The 22073-nt window shown below is 41.7% G+C and overlaps 1 protein-coding gene across 4 annotated transcripts in view; it reads left to right on the top strand.

Annotated features, from left to right (window-relative positions):
• Positions 1 to 8446: 8446 nt before the first annotated feature.
• MED27 (mediator complex subunit 27) overlaps positions 8447 to 22073 on the top strand; it is a 171027-nt gene continuing 157400 nt past the window's right edge. For all 4 annotated transcript variants that reach the window (XR_014560001.1, XR_014560002.1, XM_083721430.1 and 1 more), the window contains exons 1-2: positions 8447 to 8756; positions 10733 to 10877. Coding sequence is in view for 2 of the 4 variants with exons in the window: in XM_083721430.1 (XP_083577556.1) it covers positions 8551 to 8756; positions 10733 to 10877 (351 nt within the window). In the remaining 2 variants the exon portion in view is untranslated. The remainder of the gene's footprint in view (positions 8757 to 10732; positions 10878 to 22073) is intronic.

The raw sequence follows: 22073 nt of genomic DNA, 5'->3' as shown, positions 1-22073 counted from the left end.
ATAGCAACTTCACAAACACTTAAATGTGTTAGCCTTCTTCTCCAAAACAGATAGTACAAAGTTTAAATGCTCTTTTGACAGCTTTGACAATCCCAGAAGGTATTGTTATCATTTGCCATTGTGACTAAACGCTAACGTTCTGGCGGGATCATAACATAAATTAATTGAATGAACAACACACATTTTTAAATGGGGGGGGGGAGAGCTATCCTAACTGCATTGTTCAATTTTATACTTAATATAAGAAAATAACCTTTTATTTATTAAATTTACCTGAAGGCTGCTCCAGAATTTTCAGGCTGCCAGAATATACGACAAATCAGTGCTAGTGCGTGAGGGGAAATTATGGGCCTTGCAGTGGAAATACAGGTTCAGCTTACTGCAGGATCTCCCTGTGCCTTGAATACAAAAAGGTTAAGTTAAGCAGTTACACATGTTAAGTGGTGTCCTGAAAATATGCATGAGCTTAGACTATTGTGACATAGGTCTTGGCAGATGCGAAGCAGATTTAGAGAGTCAGCAAATACTGAATGCCTCTGCAATAATGTTCAAGAGATATTCAACTTATAATGAGCCCAGTAGAGCTAACGTCCCAATTTGGAGCCCTGAAGAGGGTATGCAGCACCTGCCACTGTCTCGCCATGTTTCATTAGCATTTTGGAGACCAATTTCTTGCCTAGAAAGATCCCTGTGCTTTTAATGGTGGCAGAAGCAGCAGAAATTCAACAGGAGCAGGTTTTTCCTAGCATGCTGAATCTGTGTATTATGCAGATTTCAAAGATGGAAAAACCAGGAGGATGGGGGGCAGAAAGTTGCCAACTAGATTAGTAATAAGTGCAGTGCCTCCCTTCTGATCAAATCAACATTCAATCAGTACCAAAGCAATGCTTCTGTCACAATATAAGTGCCTTGTTCCAGTATCATTTCCAGCTATAGCACTTCCAATCTCTGCCCCAACTTTTTGCTTTACAAAACAGAAGCTCTATTTTGAGTTGGGTTTTGTAGTATTTTAAACTCTGGGCCACAACTTCCTCCATTAAAAGTGTTCCCCCCTCCCTTTGGGATCATCTGAACTAATGTGAACATGGAACTAATACCTTATATTCAGAATCAAAACAATAGTACAGTATACTTTATTGTTGAATGGGGGGAATGCACATTTTAAAATTGTGGCCCTCCAGTTTTTGCTAGACTGTAGGTCCAGTAGTCCCTGATCACTGGCCATGCTGGCTGGGAGCTGGGAATCCATCTGGAGGACCACATATTCCCCACCATTGTAATCTAGATCTAGACCAATACTCTGATCACTACAGTACACTACACTGGCTCTCTCCATGCATAATGGATCCTCTGCAATATAAAGAATATGTAATTAAGAACAAAAGCATCTGCATTCTGAACTTCCATTTTTATATTCTCCAGCTGTTAATACTGGGAGTTCTAAGCAGTAGGGTGCCTTCTACTTGAATTCTCCAAGATTGGGTAATAGCTGTACTATACTTTAAATTTGTTACTGCCTAAATGTTAAGTGTTTAGCAATGTAAATATAAGAGGGGAAATATAAGCACATAAAAGCCCCAAATTTACACACTCTTAATGAAAAACAAAAACTCACTGCTTCCTTTTCTTGCAAGTTGAAGTGTGAGCAAACTTTATTAAACACATGTTTACAGCTATAGAGCAATTGAGGCGTTATAAGCCACCAGTTACCGGAGGCTTCAACTAGGACAGAAACAGTCCCCGGTCCCTTCTGGCTGGCACTGAGCCTGCTGTCCTCTGTGGCCACGATCCCTGGGCCCATAACCATTCTCAGGAGGTCCTACACATGAGTAGGAATCCAGTAGTGACACATGCCCGACTGGCATGTTCTCTCCCTCCTGGTCAGTCCTTCGGGAGATTCAAAAGCTTTCTTCAGCCCGAACATCACAGCGACTGATGCCAAGAGGCATCAGCACACTTCAGGATCAGCAAAGTATGGGCTGTCAGTGTTCAGACTCAGTAGTGCAGCTTTTTGGCTAAACTATGTTTATTTACATATACAAACTCAGAGCATCTTAGCTCAGCTCCTTCCTCTTCAGCATCAGACAGCAAAGAGAAAGAACAAAAGGACAAACGTCCTACATCACGGAAACACAGTAATATAAACATCCTGTCTCCATCACTTCCCACAATGTGGAATGAAAGCATACACCGTCGTGTGATATAAACAATCCCATGGCTGCAACATGGGGAATGAATCCTAACATCCCTGTCCTAGATTACTATGTAAGAAAACACATAGAAGTACCATAAAGAAGTATGAAATTGTGCACAAATTAAAGCCACAAAGTAGAACATTGTTGTTGTCGTTGCTCCAAAGGTGGTTCCCCTGACAAAATACAATAAAATACTGTATGCTTAACTGCAGCTTTGTAGCTCTTATTGGTCGTATTCATATGTGCACAAGTCGTAGCAAGTCCACTCCCCCTCTTTTCTTCTCAAGGTAAAAAGGCAGGGTATAAATAAATAAATACATAATAATAATAATTTCAGTTTTATTTAACCATGGCTTACTGTTTTGTCAGTTAAACAAGTCAGCTTCATTAACTCAAGGTTTGACTTTGGCTTGTTTTGAAAATGAGCATAGCAAGTGTTAAACCAGTGGTTCTCAAACTTTTTCCTCTGGGCCACACTTTCAGAATAATAATTTGCTTGTGCCACACAATCTTTTTTTTATTGATAACAAATATATTGGAAAACAAAAAGAAACAACTCCTAGCAGTAGAACACATCTACTTTATAGTATGGTCATGGGGCATCCAGAAAGAATAAAACAATGCAGCTACATAAAAACATGAATCATGTGCAAAATATAATTATAAACGAGCCTCTTATATATGTGACCTTAAGAATGTATACAAACACGATGAGAGTTGTGAGTTTGCTTTTGCTGGGTAATCTCGTTTATATTAGGTCTAATTTTTGAGACGAACTCTCATCTCCTCATCAATACAAAGAAGCAGGGGCGGAACTGGAATTTATTTTACTGGGGATCCAGTTTGACATAGGGTTACCAGTCGTCCCCGATTTGCAAGTCTGTCCCCGGACAAATTCCATCCCCGGAATGTCCCCAGAAAACGTGGCAGTGGCAGCCTCAGCAGCCCGGAGCCAGCCTGGCAGCGAAGTTGGCTCTGGCTGGCTTCAGGAACTGCTCACTGCCGTGATGCCTGGCATTTTTCTTCGCTGGAAGTCACCATATGATGTGTATTGTGCGAAATACATCATATGGGGACTTCTGGAGAGGAAAAATAGTGGGTGCCATGGCAGCGGGCAACGAGCAGCTCCTGAAGCCAGCCAGAGCCAATTGTACTACCAGGCTGGCTCTGGGCTGCTGAGGCTGCCGCCACCACTGCTGAAGGGGAACCAGGGACATCTGGCGGTACAGATCTCCTGCCCCCTACCCCCTTTGTTCTGACTGATCGGGGGAGGGTCGGGAGTTGCGGTCGGCCGTTGCCCAGTTTTTTAAAAAACCTCTGTGCCTTTATGTTTCACAGGGTGCAAAAGAACGGCTTTGCACCTTGCCTGGCAGGGAAACCATGCGCCTTGCATCCCTCCTGGGCAACAGCCACCTGCCCATAACTCCCGAGCCTCCCCCAAACAAAGGGGGAAAGGCTCAGGAGATCGGGGAAGGCTTGGGAGTCACAGGCGGGCAGCACGCCGTTGCCCAGTGTCCTTTTTTAAATTCTGCGCATTTATGTTTCACAGGTTGCGAAAGAAGGGCTTTGCACCTTTAAACAATATGCATGTGTGCTTGGTCCCAGGGTCTTTTGCCTCACCATCCCCACTACTGACTCCCTGTTGCTACTCAGCTTAAAAAAAAAAAAAAAAGTATCCCCGGATTCATTGAAGAAAATCTGGTAACCATAGTTTGGCATCCCCATGCACATTTGCATACACACGTAGATTGGGAAGCCCTATGGCACCCCTCTGGAGGCTTCACTCAAGGCAAAAAAGCTCGGCTAGCCCCCACCCCACCCCTAGCTATGGCACTGCAAAGAAGCCTTTCTCTTTTCTGATCTTTCATATTTGTCACTTTGAAATCTTTGTTCACAACAATATGTCATGGAGAACTGTAGAATAGACAATCCTGCTCAAACTGTGATTCTGGATTTCAACTAGGATTGTCCTCAGTATTACTTGATGCTCTTGCTCTCATTTTGAAAATATATCTATCTATATTCTCCAAATCAGTTTTTTTTTTAATGTACCATACTATTCTACACTTTCCATCCCCTCCTGTCCTGCCACACCATTGTGGTGTGCCACAGCCTTTGAGAACCACTATGTTAAACCATGATCCCTAGTTTGTACAAAATGGGTAACAATGGTTATGTGTAATAAAAGGTTAAAGTCCTCCTCCCAGCCACACAGGAGAGGGAAGTGTACAGCCAGAAGGTTCCTGCAGCTCTTGCATAAGCCATGGTCAAATGTCTGCCATTCTGCAAAGTGATTCATGTTGAACTCTCTCCAAAGAAAGCAACCAGCAGTGTCTCTACCAACTCACCAAGTTTATCAGTACAGAACCTGCAGGTCTGGTGCTGGTTAAACCAGTGCAAGCTCCACAATGGACCTTAGACAACACATAGACAAAGTTACAACACATAGACAAACCCTGAGTATCTATGAATTCTAAATGTGGGAAGCCTTACATCACAAGACAACAGATGGAGTAAAGACAGCCTGGTTCCCCAGGGCATTATGTAAAACAGACGATGAGTGTCAGCACTTTATTCCCACACAATGTTTTAAGTATTATGTGTAGAGCATAGAAGAAAAGGGAATAAAGCCATTCTCCAGGAAAATGGTCTAAAAATAAATATAGTGCAAAGAAGTTATGTGGACAAAATTAGCACATCCTAAGGATAGCTTTGTGTTTCTGCAGAATTTATAAGTGGAAAAACATGAGGAAAAATTGCTGGAGCACTCATATCTTCTCATTCTCTTGTTGAGAACATGAGGCTGTGTATCTTATGGCTGACTGAGAGAGCTGGAAAAGTTATTATAATGTATGGTGGTGGAAGTGAACAATCATTACCTGAACTCCTATCTGCTCCAAGGGATGTATTGAGGAAGTCATGAGTAGGATTGTGCTGTAAACCTACCAATGGGGCAGGGCCAGTGATTAGCGTAGAGCTCGTAAGAATTATGGTGTTAAAAGATTTCCAAGGTCTCAAAAATAAAATAAACGTTCATAAGTGCACAAGGTAAACACACATACGTAAGTATATAAACCACATGTTGGAAAAAGTACAGGTGAGCAATCCTGAAGCCATCTTGGCTCTCCTAAAGACTCTATGTTTCCTCTGCAGAAGGAAATATCTTGGAGAAATCTTTCCCAGTAGTTCTTTTCACTTACAAATGCTACAAATCCTATTGTTAACGGAGAAATCTGAGGACTCCCTTGGACAAAAAACAAGGACACCAGCCAGGAATACCAGAGCAAAACAGCAGCCAGTAGGCTTGGTCTTTACTGAAGACTGTTGCTACAGGACTCCCACCTGCAACAAGGTGGAACAAGAGGGAAGCCCCAAACAAATGAGAACCGAAACTTTTATTAGCTGCTAATCCCCTTGTTACACCCCCCAAACTACATCACTAATACAACATGGTTACATCATGAAAGGGGAGGTCTGGTGGCAGTAATCTGAGCATCCTGAACCCTGCCCCATGGTTCTCCTTGCCCTCCACCAAACACCCATCAAGTGTAACAAAAGAGATATTTACATTTCCCTGCTTCCCAGCCAAGTTAATCACACCCTTTTGTCTTCATCTGGTTTGTTATTTCTGGAATAGCTACCTGTCTGGCACTCAGGTATCAGGATGCCAGCATTACGGTATCACTCATGCAGAGGGGCTGCTGAGTAGCTGAGCTCACATGTCTATATGAATTTCTGAAGTTTTCCCAGTGAACGAGTATATAGATACACTTATTAGTGAATTGTTACATTTGGTATTGTGTAGCAAAGGCCCTTTGAATAGATAGGAAGAAACTGTGAAGAAGTGTTTTGTGGGGACAAATAACATAAGTCACAAAAGTGCTAGTGCTGATTTTGGTAGTGGGCTGCATGTGTATGATATCTGCTGGAGGGGCAACCCCCCCAACCTATACATAAATTCCTGCAACAGTTTCTTAATGGTGTATTTTGTATATGAATAGGGTGTGCCTGTGACTTGGATTGAAGCACTAAAGTATTTACCATCTCAAAAGACTGGCTCAAAGTAAACTGGTAATGCAATCAGTAATGCAAGAGAGACAAGCCACACTATCAAATTTCTGTTGTAGATCACCTTTTTCTTTGATATATGTATAATGCATTTTGGATGGTCTTTGGCTAAGGGGCTGGGCTAAGACTTTCTAATCTAAAGTCTTCAAAAGTTCTTGCACACCTTTGCTCTGGGTCCTTGAAAGGTGATGTGTGTGTGTGTGTGTGTGTGTGTGTGTGTGTGAACTCTGTTGCAGCAGAAAAATAAAGATCTTTTTTGCTTTCACTGGATCCTGACTCCACTCAATTTTCCCTGACTGACACTGAATCCCTTGATGGAGAGCTAGGCTGTAAACACCAATCCCATTTTTTTCTATAACAGTGGTAGAATAAGTAGGGGCAGATGATTGTCTCTCACCCTATGCTACCGGGGGGGGGGGGGAGAGAAACTGCTGTCCTCCACATGTTGGACTCCAACTCCCATCAACTCTTGCCAGTCAGTGGTCAAGGACAATGGGAGCAGGAGTCAAAGAGCACCTGGAGGACCAGATTCCCCAGTACTCCTTTGGACAGCAGAGTATTTCAATGGCTGTGCAAGATAGTGTTCTCTTTCCATCATCCAAAGTGCATGCTGTTCATTAATTTCATTTCTGGGATGGGGATAGAGGAATGAAGTGGTGACTGATAATGAATTGGGGGGGGGGGGAATCAATAAACTGAAGGGAAATTTATTTTGGAGATTGGGTGCAAAACAAATTGGGGAAAATTTATAGTAGTACTGATTTGGGTGATCCAATCTTGGACTTAACTGAATGATTTATTTGAGGTTAATTACATGGGAAATTAACTGCCTTGATTTTTAAACATGCAAATATCTGTCTAAATGTCTATAAAGAGATTATATGCAAATTTGTACCTCCTGTTGGGACCAGGACCTAGGCAACAATGGTTCAAATCTCCACTCAGACATGAAGCCCACTGGATTACTTTGGGCCAGCCACTATCTATCAGGGCTTACCTGCTTCACAAGTTTGTTATGAGCACAAAATGGAGAAGATGAGAAGCATTTATGTTACCTTAAGCTCCTTAAGAGGAAAGAAGAGGGGGGGATGTATATCCTCTTTTGGGGCAATGAGTTAAGTTACTATCTTGCCTCACTGGTAGTTTCAAGGAAGGAAAATGTTCTTTCTGTCTCTAATTTGCCATCTCTAGTGCCCAGATGTGGATGAATCATAAGATAAAACAATGGAAGCAATATTCATTGTGACTGGTGTGATAGGAATTTTGAGGTCTTAAAGGTAAATGTACCCCTGCCTGTACGGGCCAGTCGTGACCGACTCTAGGGTTGCGTGCTCATCTCGCTCAAGAGGCCGGGAGCCGGCGCCGTCCAAAGACGCTTCCGGGTCACGTGGCCAGCGTGACAAAGCTGCAGCTGGGAGCCAGCACCAGTGACGCACACGGAAACGCCGTTTACCTTCCCGCTATAAAGCAGTACCTACTTATCTACTTGCACTTAGGGGGTGCTTTCGAACTGCTAGGTGGGCAGGAGCTGGGACTGAACGATGAGAGCTCACCCCGCCGCGGGGATTCGAACTGCTGACCTTACGATCAGCAAGTCCTAGGCACTGAGGTTTTACCCACAGCGCCACCCACGTCCCATGCGCCTTAGATATATGTTAAATGTTCATAAGTGTACCAACCAAGCGCGTACATAGATCAGCACAGGAAGACCGACCTGAAACCATTTTGATTCCCAAACTAAGCAAATGTTTTCTCTGCAAGGTCAAAGGAAAATGGAAAAGCCTCCCCATTGTCTTTTCCTTCACAAATCCTGTCTTAAGGGCACATTTAAGATATGAATAGGGTGTGAGGCTGTGACCTGGCTCAGGAACTAAGTATTTAACATTACAAAAGACCGGCCAGGCTCCCCAGGCAATCCAATCAAGTGACCATTAATCAGGTAACCTGGCAGACAGGAGGCAAACAAACCACTCTGATTTCAATCACACGCATCTCAATCTCCTGAAAAACTTCTCTCTGCCCCGCGGACTACATCACCCAGCCTGCTTTGTGGCTGCTTTGTGTCTTCTTGCCCTTTAGGTTTTCATTCTCCGCGCTTTTTTGGGGAGGGAGGGGGGTATGTCTCCCAGGCTGCTTTGCGACCGCAGCGTCCCTCAGTCTCTTTTGCCCAAGTTCCGTGCACTACATCTCCCAGCCTGCTTTGCGGCGGCGGCGGGGTCCTCCTCCCCGCGCTCCTCTCATTACATCCTCGCGCTCCGGCTTTCCGACAGGAGGTTGCTGACCAAAGATGGCGGATGGGGTGTTAAGCGCCGGGGTCAACCTGGAGGCTTTTGCCCAGGCTATCTCGGCTATCCAGGCGCTGCGCTCCAGCGTCACGCGCGTCTTCGATTGCCTCAAGGACGGCAGGCGCAACAAGGAGGCTTTGGAGGGCCGAGAGAAGAGCTTCGTCTCCAGCTTCCAAGAGAGCCTCCACTCCGTCAGCCGAGACTTGGGGTGAGGAGGAAGGGAAAGAGGAAAAAGACCTGCCGAGGAGGAGGTTGCCCTGAGCGACACTCCCCCCTCCCTTCCTCCCGTTTCTGGGATGGGGAGATGGTTCCCACAAGGCTAGAAATGCTTGAGAAAAAGGCGACCCCCCAATTAGATATGGAATTCAATAGTGCAGTGAAATGCTAATTCGCTGTGACAACTGAGCAGTGGAACTTCCACGTTCAGGAACAGTCTGTTTTATGAAGGTTATGTGGGTTTGGGCAAGCCTTAAGGGAGGGTTGCTGTTGCTGTTCGTTGAAGAGTTATGCCGTGGAAATCACCACGGGCAGGTTAATGCTGCTTCGTTCATAGCAAGCCACAAGGGAGAGTAGCTGCTGTTAATTAATTGGAGATGCCATGCTGTCTACAGTTTTGCAGTGCAACCTCCATGTGCAGAGACAATACTTTCTTCTGAATACAACTTGGTTTAAGGCAAGCCACAAAGGGTAGTGGTTGATATTTGGAGATGCTCTCCACACCTATGCAGTGGAACTTCCACAGCAGGGATGGTCTACCTTCTGAAAGCTTTGTGGTCTTGGGCAAGGTTTGTTGTTGGAGATGCCATGCTTGCCACAGCTGCACACTGTTCTGGAACCATACAGGTTCTGGGACCATCTCCCTTCTGAATTCTGTGCTGTTTGGACAAGCCACAGCAATGCTGTTGTTAACTGGAGATGGCATGCTCTGCACAGCACAACAGTGAAACCTCTAGGTCCAGAGGCATCTTCTGGATGCTATATGGTTTGGGGCAAGCTAGAAGGGAGCATGGTTGTTAATTGTTGGATGTGTTGTCTTAAGAGGTTGGGGTGTTGCTGTGACTGTCAGGTGCTGGGGAATGACCAGCAGACCCAGGGGCAAAAACTGGAAAAAGATAGGTTAATGGGAAAGAAAGAGGATGCTAACCAGAAGTGTCATGAAATGCCACATTCCCTGCTAGGCAGCCTTCTGAGGGCCACATGTCTGTGGTGGGTGGGTGGCTAGAGGCAAAAGTGGGTGGAGCAACAGGTATAAATGTTACTTTTGCACAGTAGACTACTTTCTCAAACCATCTCTCTATCCTCCATCCATAAAAGCTGGAGGCATTAACTTAGTTCAGGAACACGTTTCTCTTTTTTTGTAAATGATTTTTTATAGATTTTCTTTGCTTCTTTCCACAATGCATTCCAACCAGGTGAAAACACTTGAGGGTATGAAGTATAAAGAGAGCTGGAGAATGCATCTACCTTGCTCCCCTGTCTGTACTGAAAGTCTTCAAACTTTTTAGACGCATGGTCCAAATGCGCATTTGGGGATCCTATATTTGTCTCCTATTAATCTGACAGTTTTGAGATAGCTTGGATGAGGGCATGTGACCTGGTCAAGGGACCTGTACACCAGTTGCAAAAGAGTGGTTCTCCAGGGTCTCTGACTCAGAGTCTTTCCCAGCACCTATAACTTTCCAGTTTGTTTCTTTTTACTGGTGATGCCTTATGACACTGATTCTCAAACTTTTTTCACTGAGACAAACTTTCATTAAAAAAAATTGCTTGTTGCACACCAAATTTTTTATTAATGAGAAATACATTGGAAAACAAAAAGAACCAATTCCTAGAAGTGCTTGATTTAGAACACAGAACACAACTATTTTATAATATGAGCATGGGACATCCAGAAAGTATAAAACAGTGCAGCTACATAAGAACATGAATCATTCCCAAAATATAATTATAAACAAACATATCCAATGCTCCCACCACTGCACCTACAATGAGCTTCCCAGTGCCTTCCCCTTGCCCCTCGTACTCTTGGTACCCAGCAGTGATGTGCAATGTTGAGAAGCCCAGTGAATGAAGCTGCCCTGCTGGTGCTACTACTGTGTAGTAAAATATGACAAAATCACATAAGAGTTAACAAAATATGCTGTGTTAAATACCATAATTTAATGGCTTTTCATTTTATTTTAGTGAACTGGAACGTCTAAGTAATCTTGTAGGCAAGCCATCGGAGAACCATCCTCTCCACAATAGTGGATTGTTGAGTTTAGATCCTGTTCAGGACAAAACACCCCTCTACAGCCAGCTGCTTCAGGCTTATAAATGGTCAAATAAGGTAAGAAATAAAAGAAGTGTATTTATGTTAATTGCTAGTCAAAGTTTTGTTATATAGAGGGGTTTGAAATTCATGGCTATTGCAGCTTTGCTATCTCAGCTACCTCTTGCTTTGATGCAGAGAGAAGCAGCTCACTGGGCTATGGTGCAAGAGAAATGATACTATGGCAGCTATATCTATACCCTGTCCTTGTTTTAAGAGGCTGCTAACAGAAGCTGATGATGGAGATGGGTTAAGCAAAATTGTATCCTCCATCCTCAACAAATTTGTGTGCTCCTCTTCTACGTGTAAGTGTTTAAAAAGCTCATCCAAAAGCATAAGGAGGTGCTTTTTCAGTCCTTGACATCTTCTAAGAATTGATTGGAGTTATCTCTCTGGTGACATTCATGTTTTAAACTGTGTACATGTTTAAATAAAATGCATGACTGACTTGCATAATACAAAACTTTGCTTGTTCTAATGAGTTCCACAGAGTTTTAAACTTTTAGAATTGTACAAGAAAATGCTATATAATATCTAGGTAGCTACCTACAAAAGTTGTATCAAACTGAAGGTGGAGCTTGTAACACTGGAGCAGAATCATGCTTCAAACTGTTGGGAAAATACCTTGAAATGTAATCACATGTTGATTTATTTATTTATTTATTTATTTATAACCGCCTTTCCCCCTGACAGGAGTCCAGGTGTCTTACAGACAACAAGAACAACCTTTTGCCAATATGGTAGCTGTTACAGTAGATATTTCTTGTCTGGTGGTGGCTGTATCAAGCGACCATGTTAGTGGCTAGGCTTAAACTGTGTTTCCCTTTACTTTAGCATTGTGTGGAATGTTATTTAACGAAGTTTTACTCATAGTAGACCCATTGAAATGAATGGACCTAACTTAGGCATATACTGTTCAAAAGCACGTCAAAGTGCAAGTAGATAAATAGGTACCGCTCCAGTGGGAAGGTAAATGGCGTTTCCGTGCACTGCTCTGGTTTCGCCAGAAGCAGCTTAGTCATGCTGGCCACATGACCTGGAAAAACTGTCTGCGGACAAACGCCGGCTCCCTTGGCCAGTAAAACGAGATGAGTGCCGCAACCCCAGAGTTGTTCGTGACTGGACTTTACTGTCAGGGGTCCCTTTACCTTTACCTTTTTAACTTAGGCGTGCTAATTAATTTCAGTGGCTCTGCTCTAAGTAAAACTTAGTTGAATAACTTCCCTATATATTTTACGTTTTTATCCTAATATACATGATAGCAGCTGGTTTCTCTGTTTCTCATCGATGAAAATACCTGCTTAGTATTGGACAAACCCACCGTTGGACAATGATTGTTATAGTAGGGTGTGCAATCTTTTTGGCATCAAGGGGGCATTCCTCTTTACTCAGAACCTTTGTATCCTGTGTAGTCACCCTCAAAAAAGTGATATTAGGGTAATCCTTACACACATAAAAATATAAGGAGACCTTGCTAGATCAGGCTGATGGCCCACTAGTCCAGCATCATGTTCTCAAAGTGGGAACCCAGATGCCTGTGGCAAACCCTCAAGCAGGACTCAAGCAGCTTTGTCTGCTGTCACACACCTCCGCATTTCCCCTTTAAAGAAGGAGATTCCCTCCAGAAACTCCCACCTAGAAACAATGGAGTTTGCCTTCAATGCTTCAGCCAGAAATGTATAGTTGTCTCTCTCTCTCAACAGGTGTGAAGGAATCTCCTTTAGGATAATAATGTCTTTCTCCCCAATTCTGAGTCTTCTTTTATTACTGGTTTGCAAAATTTTATCTCTAATTTGACTCGAGTTGAAAGATATCAAACAGTTTCCAGGCCATTTGTTTGCTTTAGCAACATCTGATTTCACTCTGAATATTTTCTCTGTGCCTTTAATTATTTCGTCTTCTTGAAGCTCTAACCATTTGGCTAACTCCTTAATGATTCTTTCATCAATAAGCTCCTCTGCCTCTTTGGGAATGCCTCTAAACCTCAAGGTCCTCTCTCACCTTTGCATCTGCACGCGGAAGTATAGTTTTATTTTAATTTAGTGCTCTTTAATTGCCTTCAGAATGTGGTTTAAGCACTTCTTTATGCCTTTTTATGTTTTTGTGATAAACTGGTTTCAAAGCACTTAAATACTCAGCAGTTGCCCTTTAATCACCACTTCGTTTTGAATTCAGTAATTTGTTCTCAACTCCATTGTTTACATCAGCTGGTATTGATGCTTCAGTTGTCTGTTCTAACAAGAGGGCTTGTCACCTGTAACTCTTTGCTCCTTCAGAATAATTTCTCTGGCCATCTCTTTCACTTCCTGCTTGTTTTATGATGCAGTAACATGAGACAACGTTTTACTCTTGCATGTATGCAAAACTGATTTAGTTGGATTGGTTTTGCCCACTTCCAGCAGCTGTTTTTAAATAAGAACATATGGAGTCACTGGAGTGGGTTTTTGGTCTGAATCTTTGCTGTCATTTGGAAGGGCAGAGCATTTAGTTGCTGTGATGCATGGAAATACTTTTTGCCTCTCTGCATTTAATTTTTAATTTTTGACCCCTTTGTGGCTGGTGTGTTGTATATTTGATGAGCTGAGAGCCCAGGACAGCTCCCTTTCCTTCTCTGCCCAGATTGCTCATGCGTTAACAATCGTACACATAAAACACATCGCTGAGCTAGGATAAAATGTGGACTTAAGGGCAGGAGTAAAAAAAGGGGGGGGGGTAAAAGAATGTGGATATTTCAGTATTTTTCAACTCATGAATTTACTCCCTATTAATAGAGTCCTGTACACTCATCTGCTCAAAAATATGTCCCATTAAAGATTGGATTGGATTTTTGTTGGCTGCTGTGTGCTTGGATATTACACATCATTGGACCAATGCACCCTCCTATCCCATTGCAAAGTTGATGATCAAAGGTTTGATGTGTAGCGGTGGTTGAGAAATGAGGCAACAGAATGGGACAGTTAGGGGGCTGAAGTCAGAATACGCATTCCTTGGGGACTGGAATCCATTGTTAGTGTTTGTATCTCATCAGAGGAGAGGAATAAATGCCTCCTGCTCATAAACAAACTTTTGGACAGACCTCTAATATATTTTTGGACAACTACATTTGAAATGTAGCTATGTACTGTAGGTGTGAATTGGTGTTTTCTCTTCACAAAAAATGTGTGCAACATACTTGTGGCTTCAGTTTCATTCTACATTGTTGTTTGTTTATCTATGTTCCTAACAAAAAACTTAATAAAAACAGGATAAAAAAGAATAAGGGCTGTTAAATTCAATGTGACTTACCTTACAGTAGATAGAGAACTGCAGACGAAACCAAATTATTAGAAGGGCCTTCCTTGTTGAGCTTGTGATATATAAATAGCTTGATTATGATTATTTATTATATTGGTATACCGTCCTTCATCTGAAGTTCACAGGGTGGTTCACAACATTAAAAAAGCAAAATGAGAACACAAAGGTACATAATAAAACATAAACAAACCAATAACTCCCCCCCCTTTCTCACAAACATTTTTTAAAGACCATAGAAGGTTAATTAGAGGCTTGGTTATAGAGAAAGGTTTTCATAAACAGTAATTCTGTTTACTGTTTATAGAAACCAGTATTTCTTTCTCTTTTTTCTTTCTTTTCTTTCCCCCCCTTTCTCTTATTTTCTATCTTCTTTCATAGTTTATGTTTGACATATATGTAAACAATTGTGTTTTTTGCAGATATATCTGGAAATTTGATTGTATTATTCAATAAAGTTATATTGAAAAAGAAAAAGAGAAATGTTTTCACCTGGTGCCTAAAGATATGTAATGAAGGCACAAGGTGAGCCTCCCTGGGGAGAGCATTCCACAAATGGGGAGCCACCCCAGAAAAGGCACATTCTCTTGTTGCCACTCTCTGCACTTCTCATGGAGGAGGCACATGAAGAAGGACCTCAGAGGATGATCGCTGGGTCCCTGTTGGTTCATATGGGGAGCAGTTGTCATTGAGGTATTTGCGCTTAACTTGAGGGTAAAACCCATTGAATCCAGTGGGGAAGGGGCATAGCTCAGTACTACAGCACCTAGTTTGCTTGCACAGGGCGGTCCAATCTGTAGCATCTCCCAATAGGGCTGGGAAAGATTCCTGCTCGGTACCTTGGAGAGCTGGTTCCAGCCACTGCAAGCCAATACTGAGCTTGATGGGCTAATGGGCTGAATGACAGATGAAGAGAAAGTGGCTGGGAGAGGAGAGGAGAAAATTGATTGAAATAGAGTGGGAAACTGAAAAGTGCAGCAGGTGGACCAATAGACTTGATTCAGTTGGCATATGATAAAGCTAATTCTTCTGTTGTGGCATGCAACTTTGACTATGTTGGTTGCAAGGGAACCCCCAGCCCAGCTTTATGTCACTTGCAAACAGATGGACAACAGAAATAGAGGGTGTCTGTGTGTATGAGCAAATGTTAAATGAAAAGGGATGGGGAAAGGGGTGTAACCATACGGTGTTTGCTTTGTTAGTTAAACACTTAAGTGGGCTAATTGCCTGTCAAAAAGCATATGGAAACATGAATTACATCTTTAAATCTATTTTTGTGTGTGTGTGTTTTTAAAAAGAGAAGCCAAGTTAAGATGCCACACGATCTCTAATCTGTGTATTTTAGTATATTCAAGAGCTAAAGTTCTTATAAAGATAACAGCTAAAGAGGCAGTGGCCTGATTTGGACATGTTGTATGAATGAGCCTAAGTGAACATACTACCCATTATCCAGTTAAAGGTGGAGAGTTCCCTATAACATGTGAACTTGAAAACACTGGTTTGTTCAATTTTAAACTCTGCTTGGTTGAACAAGTCAAGATTGTTAAGCTGTAGTTTGATACAGGCTTGTTTAGATTAAGCATAATTTGTTTTTGTTTTTGTTTTTCCTGTTGCTTTTCTATACCACCCAATAACCCAAGTCCTCTGGGTGGTTTTTCTGAAATATGGATGTAACGGGAAAACTACTCAGTTTAATGGTGAATGCTTTCAATCTCTACTGTACGAACTGTGCCAAGGAGCAGAGGGGAGTGTGCCAGCCTGAGATGTGTGTCAGCTTGTAAATGTAAGACTCAACCAGGGGTAGGAATTTTTGGCTCCTACTAGTAGGCCAGATCCTAATCTCTCTTAACCCCCATGGGCCATTTTCATTGTAGAGCAGGACTGATCACGTGCCGTCCATTTGACATCACCAAAATTTTAGGTGCAGTGTTTTCACTTGCCTTTGTGGTTTGAAATAAAAATGTGTATTCTGTTTCTAAAAACGTTTAGTAGGGTCTTCAAGCAATCATTTGTAGTGTGCTTTTAATTGTAGGTGGCATCAAAGAATACACTTTGTTATGTATACATGGAACTAATATTAATTAAATGCATGTGAGGATTCACTGTAGGATAACACTGGTGTCAAAAGCTTATGCTCTGTGATGTTGAAATGGGTGAAAAAAATCTGTCTGAGCTAACGCATTTGCAGCTGAATTCTCGAGTCACAGCATTTTATTAATTCAGGCTGAATTAGTAGGGGTGGCTGTTTGAGGGCTTAAATAGTTGAACTTTTTTATTCTAGTGCAGTTCTCTAAAATAGATTGTCCAATGGTGAACTTTTTGGCATGTAAGCAGCTGAAATTCAGATTAGACTCCACCCCCAGTTCTGCATGGCAAACTTCACTGCTTTCTCAGCATCCAGATGGCAGTTTAGAGACATTTTTAGTGAATAGAGATGATTCTATGATGGCCTTGTTGTGCTCTGTTGTAGGGTGAACTTTGTAGTTCTTGAAATATGGTGTGTCTACATGAGACATATTTTCTTGTCCAAATACAGTAAATTAAGTCCTGAAGTATTAGGGAATGCCACCTTAGCAACACATTATTTCTATGTACCTTGAGGTTAGATTAAACACTGTTCTCACTTGCTGCTTTCCTTTATTGTTACTTGTATATTCATGCACACTTTGCCCTTGACGTGTCACTTGTATGCCCTAGCCCCAGTGCATGCCTGAGGCTGTGCCTGCTAAGATGTTCCCATGGATTCTGCAGTAGCAAAGCTTTGTGAGAACTCTTTTAGTAGGACACCTATCTTAAATAGGTAGTTTGATAATCTTTACTCTAAAATGGCACATCTTTTTGACACCTTTTCTGTTAATCTTTGCAGGGGCTGTTGACCCTGCCATCTGCTAATGCAGATGTGTCATCCCATTGGTCTTAGTAAAGGAATTTCCCATCCTTCCAGACTGCTCTTACAGCTAGAGCTGAGACCAAATTATTCCCTGTTTTGCTGCAATATTTGCATGCTGCAAACTGCTTCTTGTTTGATTTTTTGGGGGAAGGGGAAACAATCTTCTGATCACTCTTCAAAAATGCATTTTAGAGAACCATTGAAGGTGTGGTACATAAGGTTCTTGGCCAAAGATTTTTAGGCAGTTGAATTATGTGAACTAAATAGGGGAGGGATGAATAGTACAAGGGTAATACAAGGAATTGAGCTAAAAAGACAAAAAAACCAAACTTAAATAAAACATTTTCTCAGCGTATGCAAATAAGTTCATTAGCTGGATTAATGTAAAACAAGCAGTTAAACAGATTATTATGATAAACTAAAGAATAATTAAAGATGGAGCAATGTAGAAAATTCAGTATGAAAATTTAAATTCAGAAGAAACCACAAAAGGGAGGAGGATGTCTATTAGAAATGTATATGATTGTGTTTTTGAATGTTTAAGTTTCTTTTGAAAAACCAAAAAATGCAATTTAAATTGAAAAAAAATCTCAATACAAATTCAAAATATATGGATAAAAGTAAACCTCCAGCAGACTGCATACTTTCTTTTGCCTGTTGAGGTTATCATAGCTAATTGGGCTGTTCACACATTTTGGAATAGGGCTTTGTTATGTTGCTGATTTATGGGGACTTGTTCCTGGTGTTGTGCTGGGCTTTGCAGGTGCCCTAAAGCAACTGGCCACTCAGGGAGGGTGATGGCAGGGTATCATAGGGTGTAAGAACATAACATAAGAAGAGCTGTGCTGGGCCAGCCAGTGGCCCATCTGATCCAGCTTTTTGTTCTCATAGTGGGCAACCAGATGGCCCAATGGGAAGTCTGCAAGCAGGACCTGAACACAACAACACTCTCCCCACGTGTTTTCTAGCAACTGCTCTTTGGAAGCATACTAGTCCTAATATTGGGCTGTATCCAAGGTTAGTCCTATTCAGATTACATCTTTTAAAACAATGGACACAATTGACTTAATTGTGTCAACTCTGAGATAAACCTATTTGGATGCAACCCACTGAAGTTTGCCAGTCATGACTGGTAGCCATTGATAGCCTTATCCTCTAGGAATTTGTCTAATTCTCTTTTAAAATCATCCAATTAGTGGCCATGACTACATCTTTTGGTAGTGAGCTCCATAGGTTTAACAATTTGCTGTGTGCGAAAGTACTTCCTTATGTGTCTTCTCATTCTTTAAACATTCAGCTTTATTTGATGGGCCTGGGTTCTGGTATTGAGAGAGGGAGAAAAACTTCTCTGACCACTTTCTCCACACAATGCAGGGTTTTATTAATCTCTTACATATCTCCTCTTATGTGTCTTTTCTCTGAATGAGAAAGCCCCCAAAACTGTACCCTTTTTTCATTGGGGAGCAGTTCCAGTCTTATCAGTTTGACTGCTCTTTTCTGAACATTTTGTAGCCCTACGATATCCTTTTGAGATGTGGGAACCAGAACTATTGTGCAGTCACACCTTTGTATATAGAACCCCCTCCTTAAAAGAGTGCTAACTACCAATAATGAGTTATGATTTTCTGACATTGAAGCCAAGGGAAATAACATTGTACTTTCTCTAGTTTATTAAATTATCTGTTTCATTCTCAGTTATTTGTGTAGGTCATTTTGTTGCATGCCTTAAAAAAAATCAATAGGTACTTGTAGGGGAGTTTCAGACTTGTTAGACTGCTTTGGTAGCTTGGTATTGATCAGACACAGATATTGAGTTTAACAGCAATAAAGTGTCATTAATTGTTAACCGTAGGAGTCCAAGAACAGCATTGAGGTGAACTTTTTTTGTCTTGTAATAAGCCATAATTCCATGTGAATTTAATAGATAATTTCTAATTGTATTCAAACATTTCTAATTTGCTTTGGTATGGCAAGTGAAATTGAAATATGTTAATGGTCTCAGAGAACTGCATTTTACCCAGGCCACAAGATTTACTCTACAAAATTTCTCTATAACACTTCTTATATTGTTACTTCAGGTATCCAGTTTTCTCCAGAGAGATTTCATTCATACAATTAAGGGAAGCATTTTTTATTTACTTCATTAGAGCAATGATGCATGTGTGAAGAATCTTGACAAGTATTTGGTCATTATGATCCCTCTTGGGAATGAGATATCATTGCTTTTGAAATAGATGTTCCTTCTCTGAATTTCATTTTTGATTAGGATCAGAGTGGGAAAGCTATCAGGATTTATAATCTAGGATCTTGACATACCTAAACTGGCTTCAGTAAGTAAACGAAGCATCATATTCAGTTGTTGCTTTGCACAGAAGACTGTTACCCTGTTTTCTAGACTTGAGTAAAAGGAACAGACGTAGAGGTCCTCACACTTCATTGAAAATGCAAAGATTCCAAGAGAACTAGTTAAGAAGGGGCCCTGCTGTAAGAACTTTGCCTCTCTTTGAGATCCTTATAACTTTCCCTTATTTTTATTTGTTTTATATAATTTATGTGTTGCCTCATTTTTTTTAAAGAAAATCTCTAAGCAGTTTGCAACATCCTAAAAATATCTGTTCCCAAATAGCCCCAGTTGGCTCAAGTCATCTTCTCCAGGAGAGTCTAAGCTCATTGCTGCCCAACCAGAGGGCTACTGGAAAATTGGGTGATCAAATAGAATGAAGAAATCTTTCCTCCAGCCCTAAGAATGTTTCTTTCTTCTGGCAAATAAATACATTCAGTGTTTTCCCCCAGGAATTTTTCTCTTGCAGGTTACAGGCAAACAGTTTTTTTATTGATCAGTATTAAGCAATAAGGGACGCGGGTGGCGCTGTAGGTTAAACCACAGAGCCTAGGACTTGCCAATCACTAGGTCGGCGGTTTGAATCCCCATGACGGGGTGAGCTCCCGTCGCTAGGTCCCTTCTCCTGCCAACCCAGCAGTTCGAAAGCACGTCAAAGTGCAAGTAGATGAATAGGTACCGTTCCAGCGGGAAGGTAAATGGTGTTTCCGTGCGCTGCTCTGGTTCGCCAATAAAGCGAGATGAGCGCCGCAACCCCAGAGCCGGCCATGACTGGACGTAATGGTCAGGGGTCCCTTTACCTTTATTAAGCAATAAACAAATTAACAAGCTGATATGCCATTAGTTCAAGATATTGAAACTTATTTTGCTTGTCTGCCTGTTTCAAAAAGCGCAAGCTTTAGCTTGTATGGTGTGTCCAGAATCTATATTTAAATAATCATACGTTTTATTTGTATAATTCAGTGGTGTGCGATCAATGGACTAGGCTGGTCCCCTAAATGTTTCCCTGGCTCTCCTTCTTAAAGCCCACAAAGCTTCTGCCTGGCTTAGGGAGGGAGGGAGGCGCAATGCTCTGATGGGTTCAAGAGTCCTCCCATCACCTTCCCAAAGCCCGCCCAGATTTGCAAACGAGGCAGGAGGGCTCCAGCATCCATCAGAACCCTGGCACCTCTTTCAGGATGTGTGTGATGTCAGGATGTCACAGCGTCATGTGTGCATCCCCCCTCCCTGGTCCTGATCCTAACTGTTCTCCTACAAAAAAACCCCACCGTGTGTCAACTGGAACAATTTTTTGTATAAGTTGGCATATGGTGATTAAAATCAACATAAACAGTGAGAGGGAGAGCAGTTGTAACAACTGCACATGTATAAACAGTCGCATTTGAGAGTTTTGATTTGACAACATTAATCTTCGATCTACTGTCAGAGAATAATGGAAACAGGATTTGGGTGTGTGTTTTATTTGGGTAGGTTCTGGGACTAGTTTTGCCATAGTTTTCTGTGGTTTAGGAAAACCTTCAATTATTCTGTAAATGTAATCAGAACATTAGGTAAAGTTGCTGTGGTTGACAAGAACCAAGCTTGTTAGAACCAAGCTCCTATACACTATTAATAGCACTGATTGGAAACTGCTCATTTGTAGTGCTGAATAGAAGCCCCTCAATTAGGTGTAGATCTTTCAGTGATGTGAAGATGCTTAATCAGATGAGCCCATTTTAGAACTGGCATTCACTGGTTCACATGTGCCCTTGTAGAAGTAGTTGAAATCCACAATCCCTTTCACACCTGTTTCATTTGCATTGTAGCTGACAATCTTAGGATTATTATTTTTTTTAAAGATGTTCCATGCTAGTCAACTAAACAATGCAAAATATTCCTTGCCTAAACAATGTAAAACAAAAGAGTGAGATTAGACAAATGGGGAAAAATCTCTGTACTTGAAAGGGTTGAGATGCACAGTAGGTATTGTAGGAAATTGCAAAGAGCTAATTCCTGTAGGGTTCTGCTCAGCAGGGTGGCACATTTATAATAAGAAATTTCCAGCAGGAGACTACCTATGACAATGAAAAAACCCCTTAACTGAGGCTCTTGTCTCTGGGCTTTGCAGAACAAAGAGGGCTTTGACATTGGCTGATAACTATTGAAAGCATGCATTTAATTGGGACATGTAGATTGCTCTATAAACATCTGTGGCTGTGCTTATACCAAGGAAAAAGAAAATGAAAGACTTGGTTATTTATTGTTAAACATGTATTCTGGGATCTGACTGAGTGAGCCACCTGTGTTGCACTGTTCAGGTACAAAGGAGGTGAGTTAATGGCAGTCCTTACACACAACAAATACCTTGTCTTCCTTGGGGCCAATTTTGCCATTAATGGTTTCATACCATCTTTGAGTGTGTGTGTTAATATAGTATGGGTTATAGGGGCCATTGTTGTAGCACAGTAGATGCTTTTGTGCCCCTGCAGATGGGATACTTTTGTGGAACCAAATTATCCTGGTGCTTTCCTTAGGTATGCAGGATCCTGCTGGCTTTGTCAGTTCTGCCTTGTAAGGTTCAGCCTCCTAAGTGATGGCGGGGAGGCCTCTGTGACAGTGTTTTTGCTGTGGCTCCTGCTGCTTGGCAGCACAGCCTTTACTTCAATATTAGCATTTCCTAAGTTGAATGCCCAAAGAATTTCAGCCTGAGGAT

This window comes from Podarcis gaigeae (genome assembly GCF_964106915.1).
Source record: "Podarcis gaigeae genome assembly, chromosome: Z".
Taxonomy (NCBI): Eukaryota; Metazoa; Chordata; class Lepidosauria; order Squamata; family Lacertidae; genus Podarcis; species Podarcis gaigeae.
Note: the sequence above shows the minus strand (reverse complement) of the source record. Positions and strands in the feature narration are given on the sequence as shown.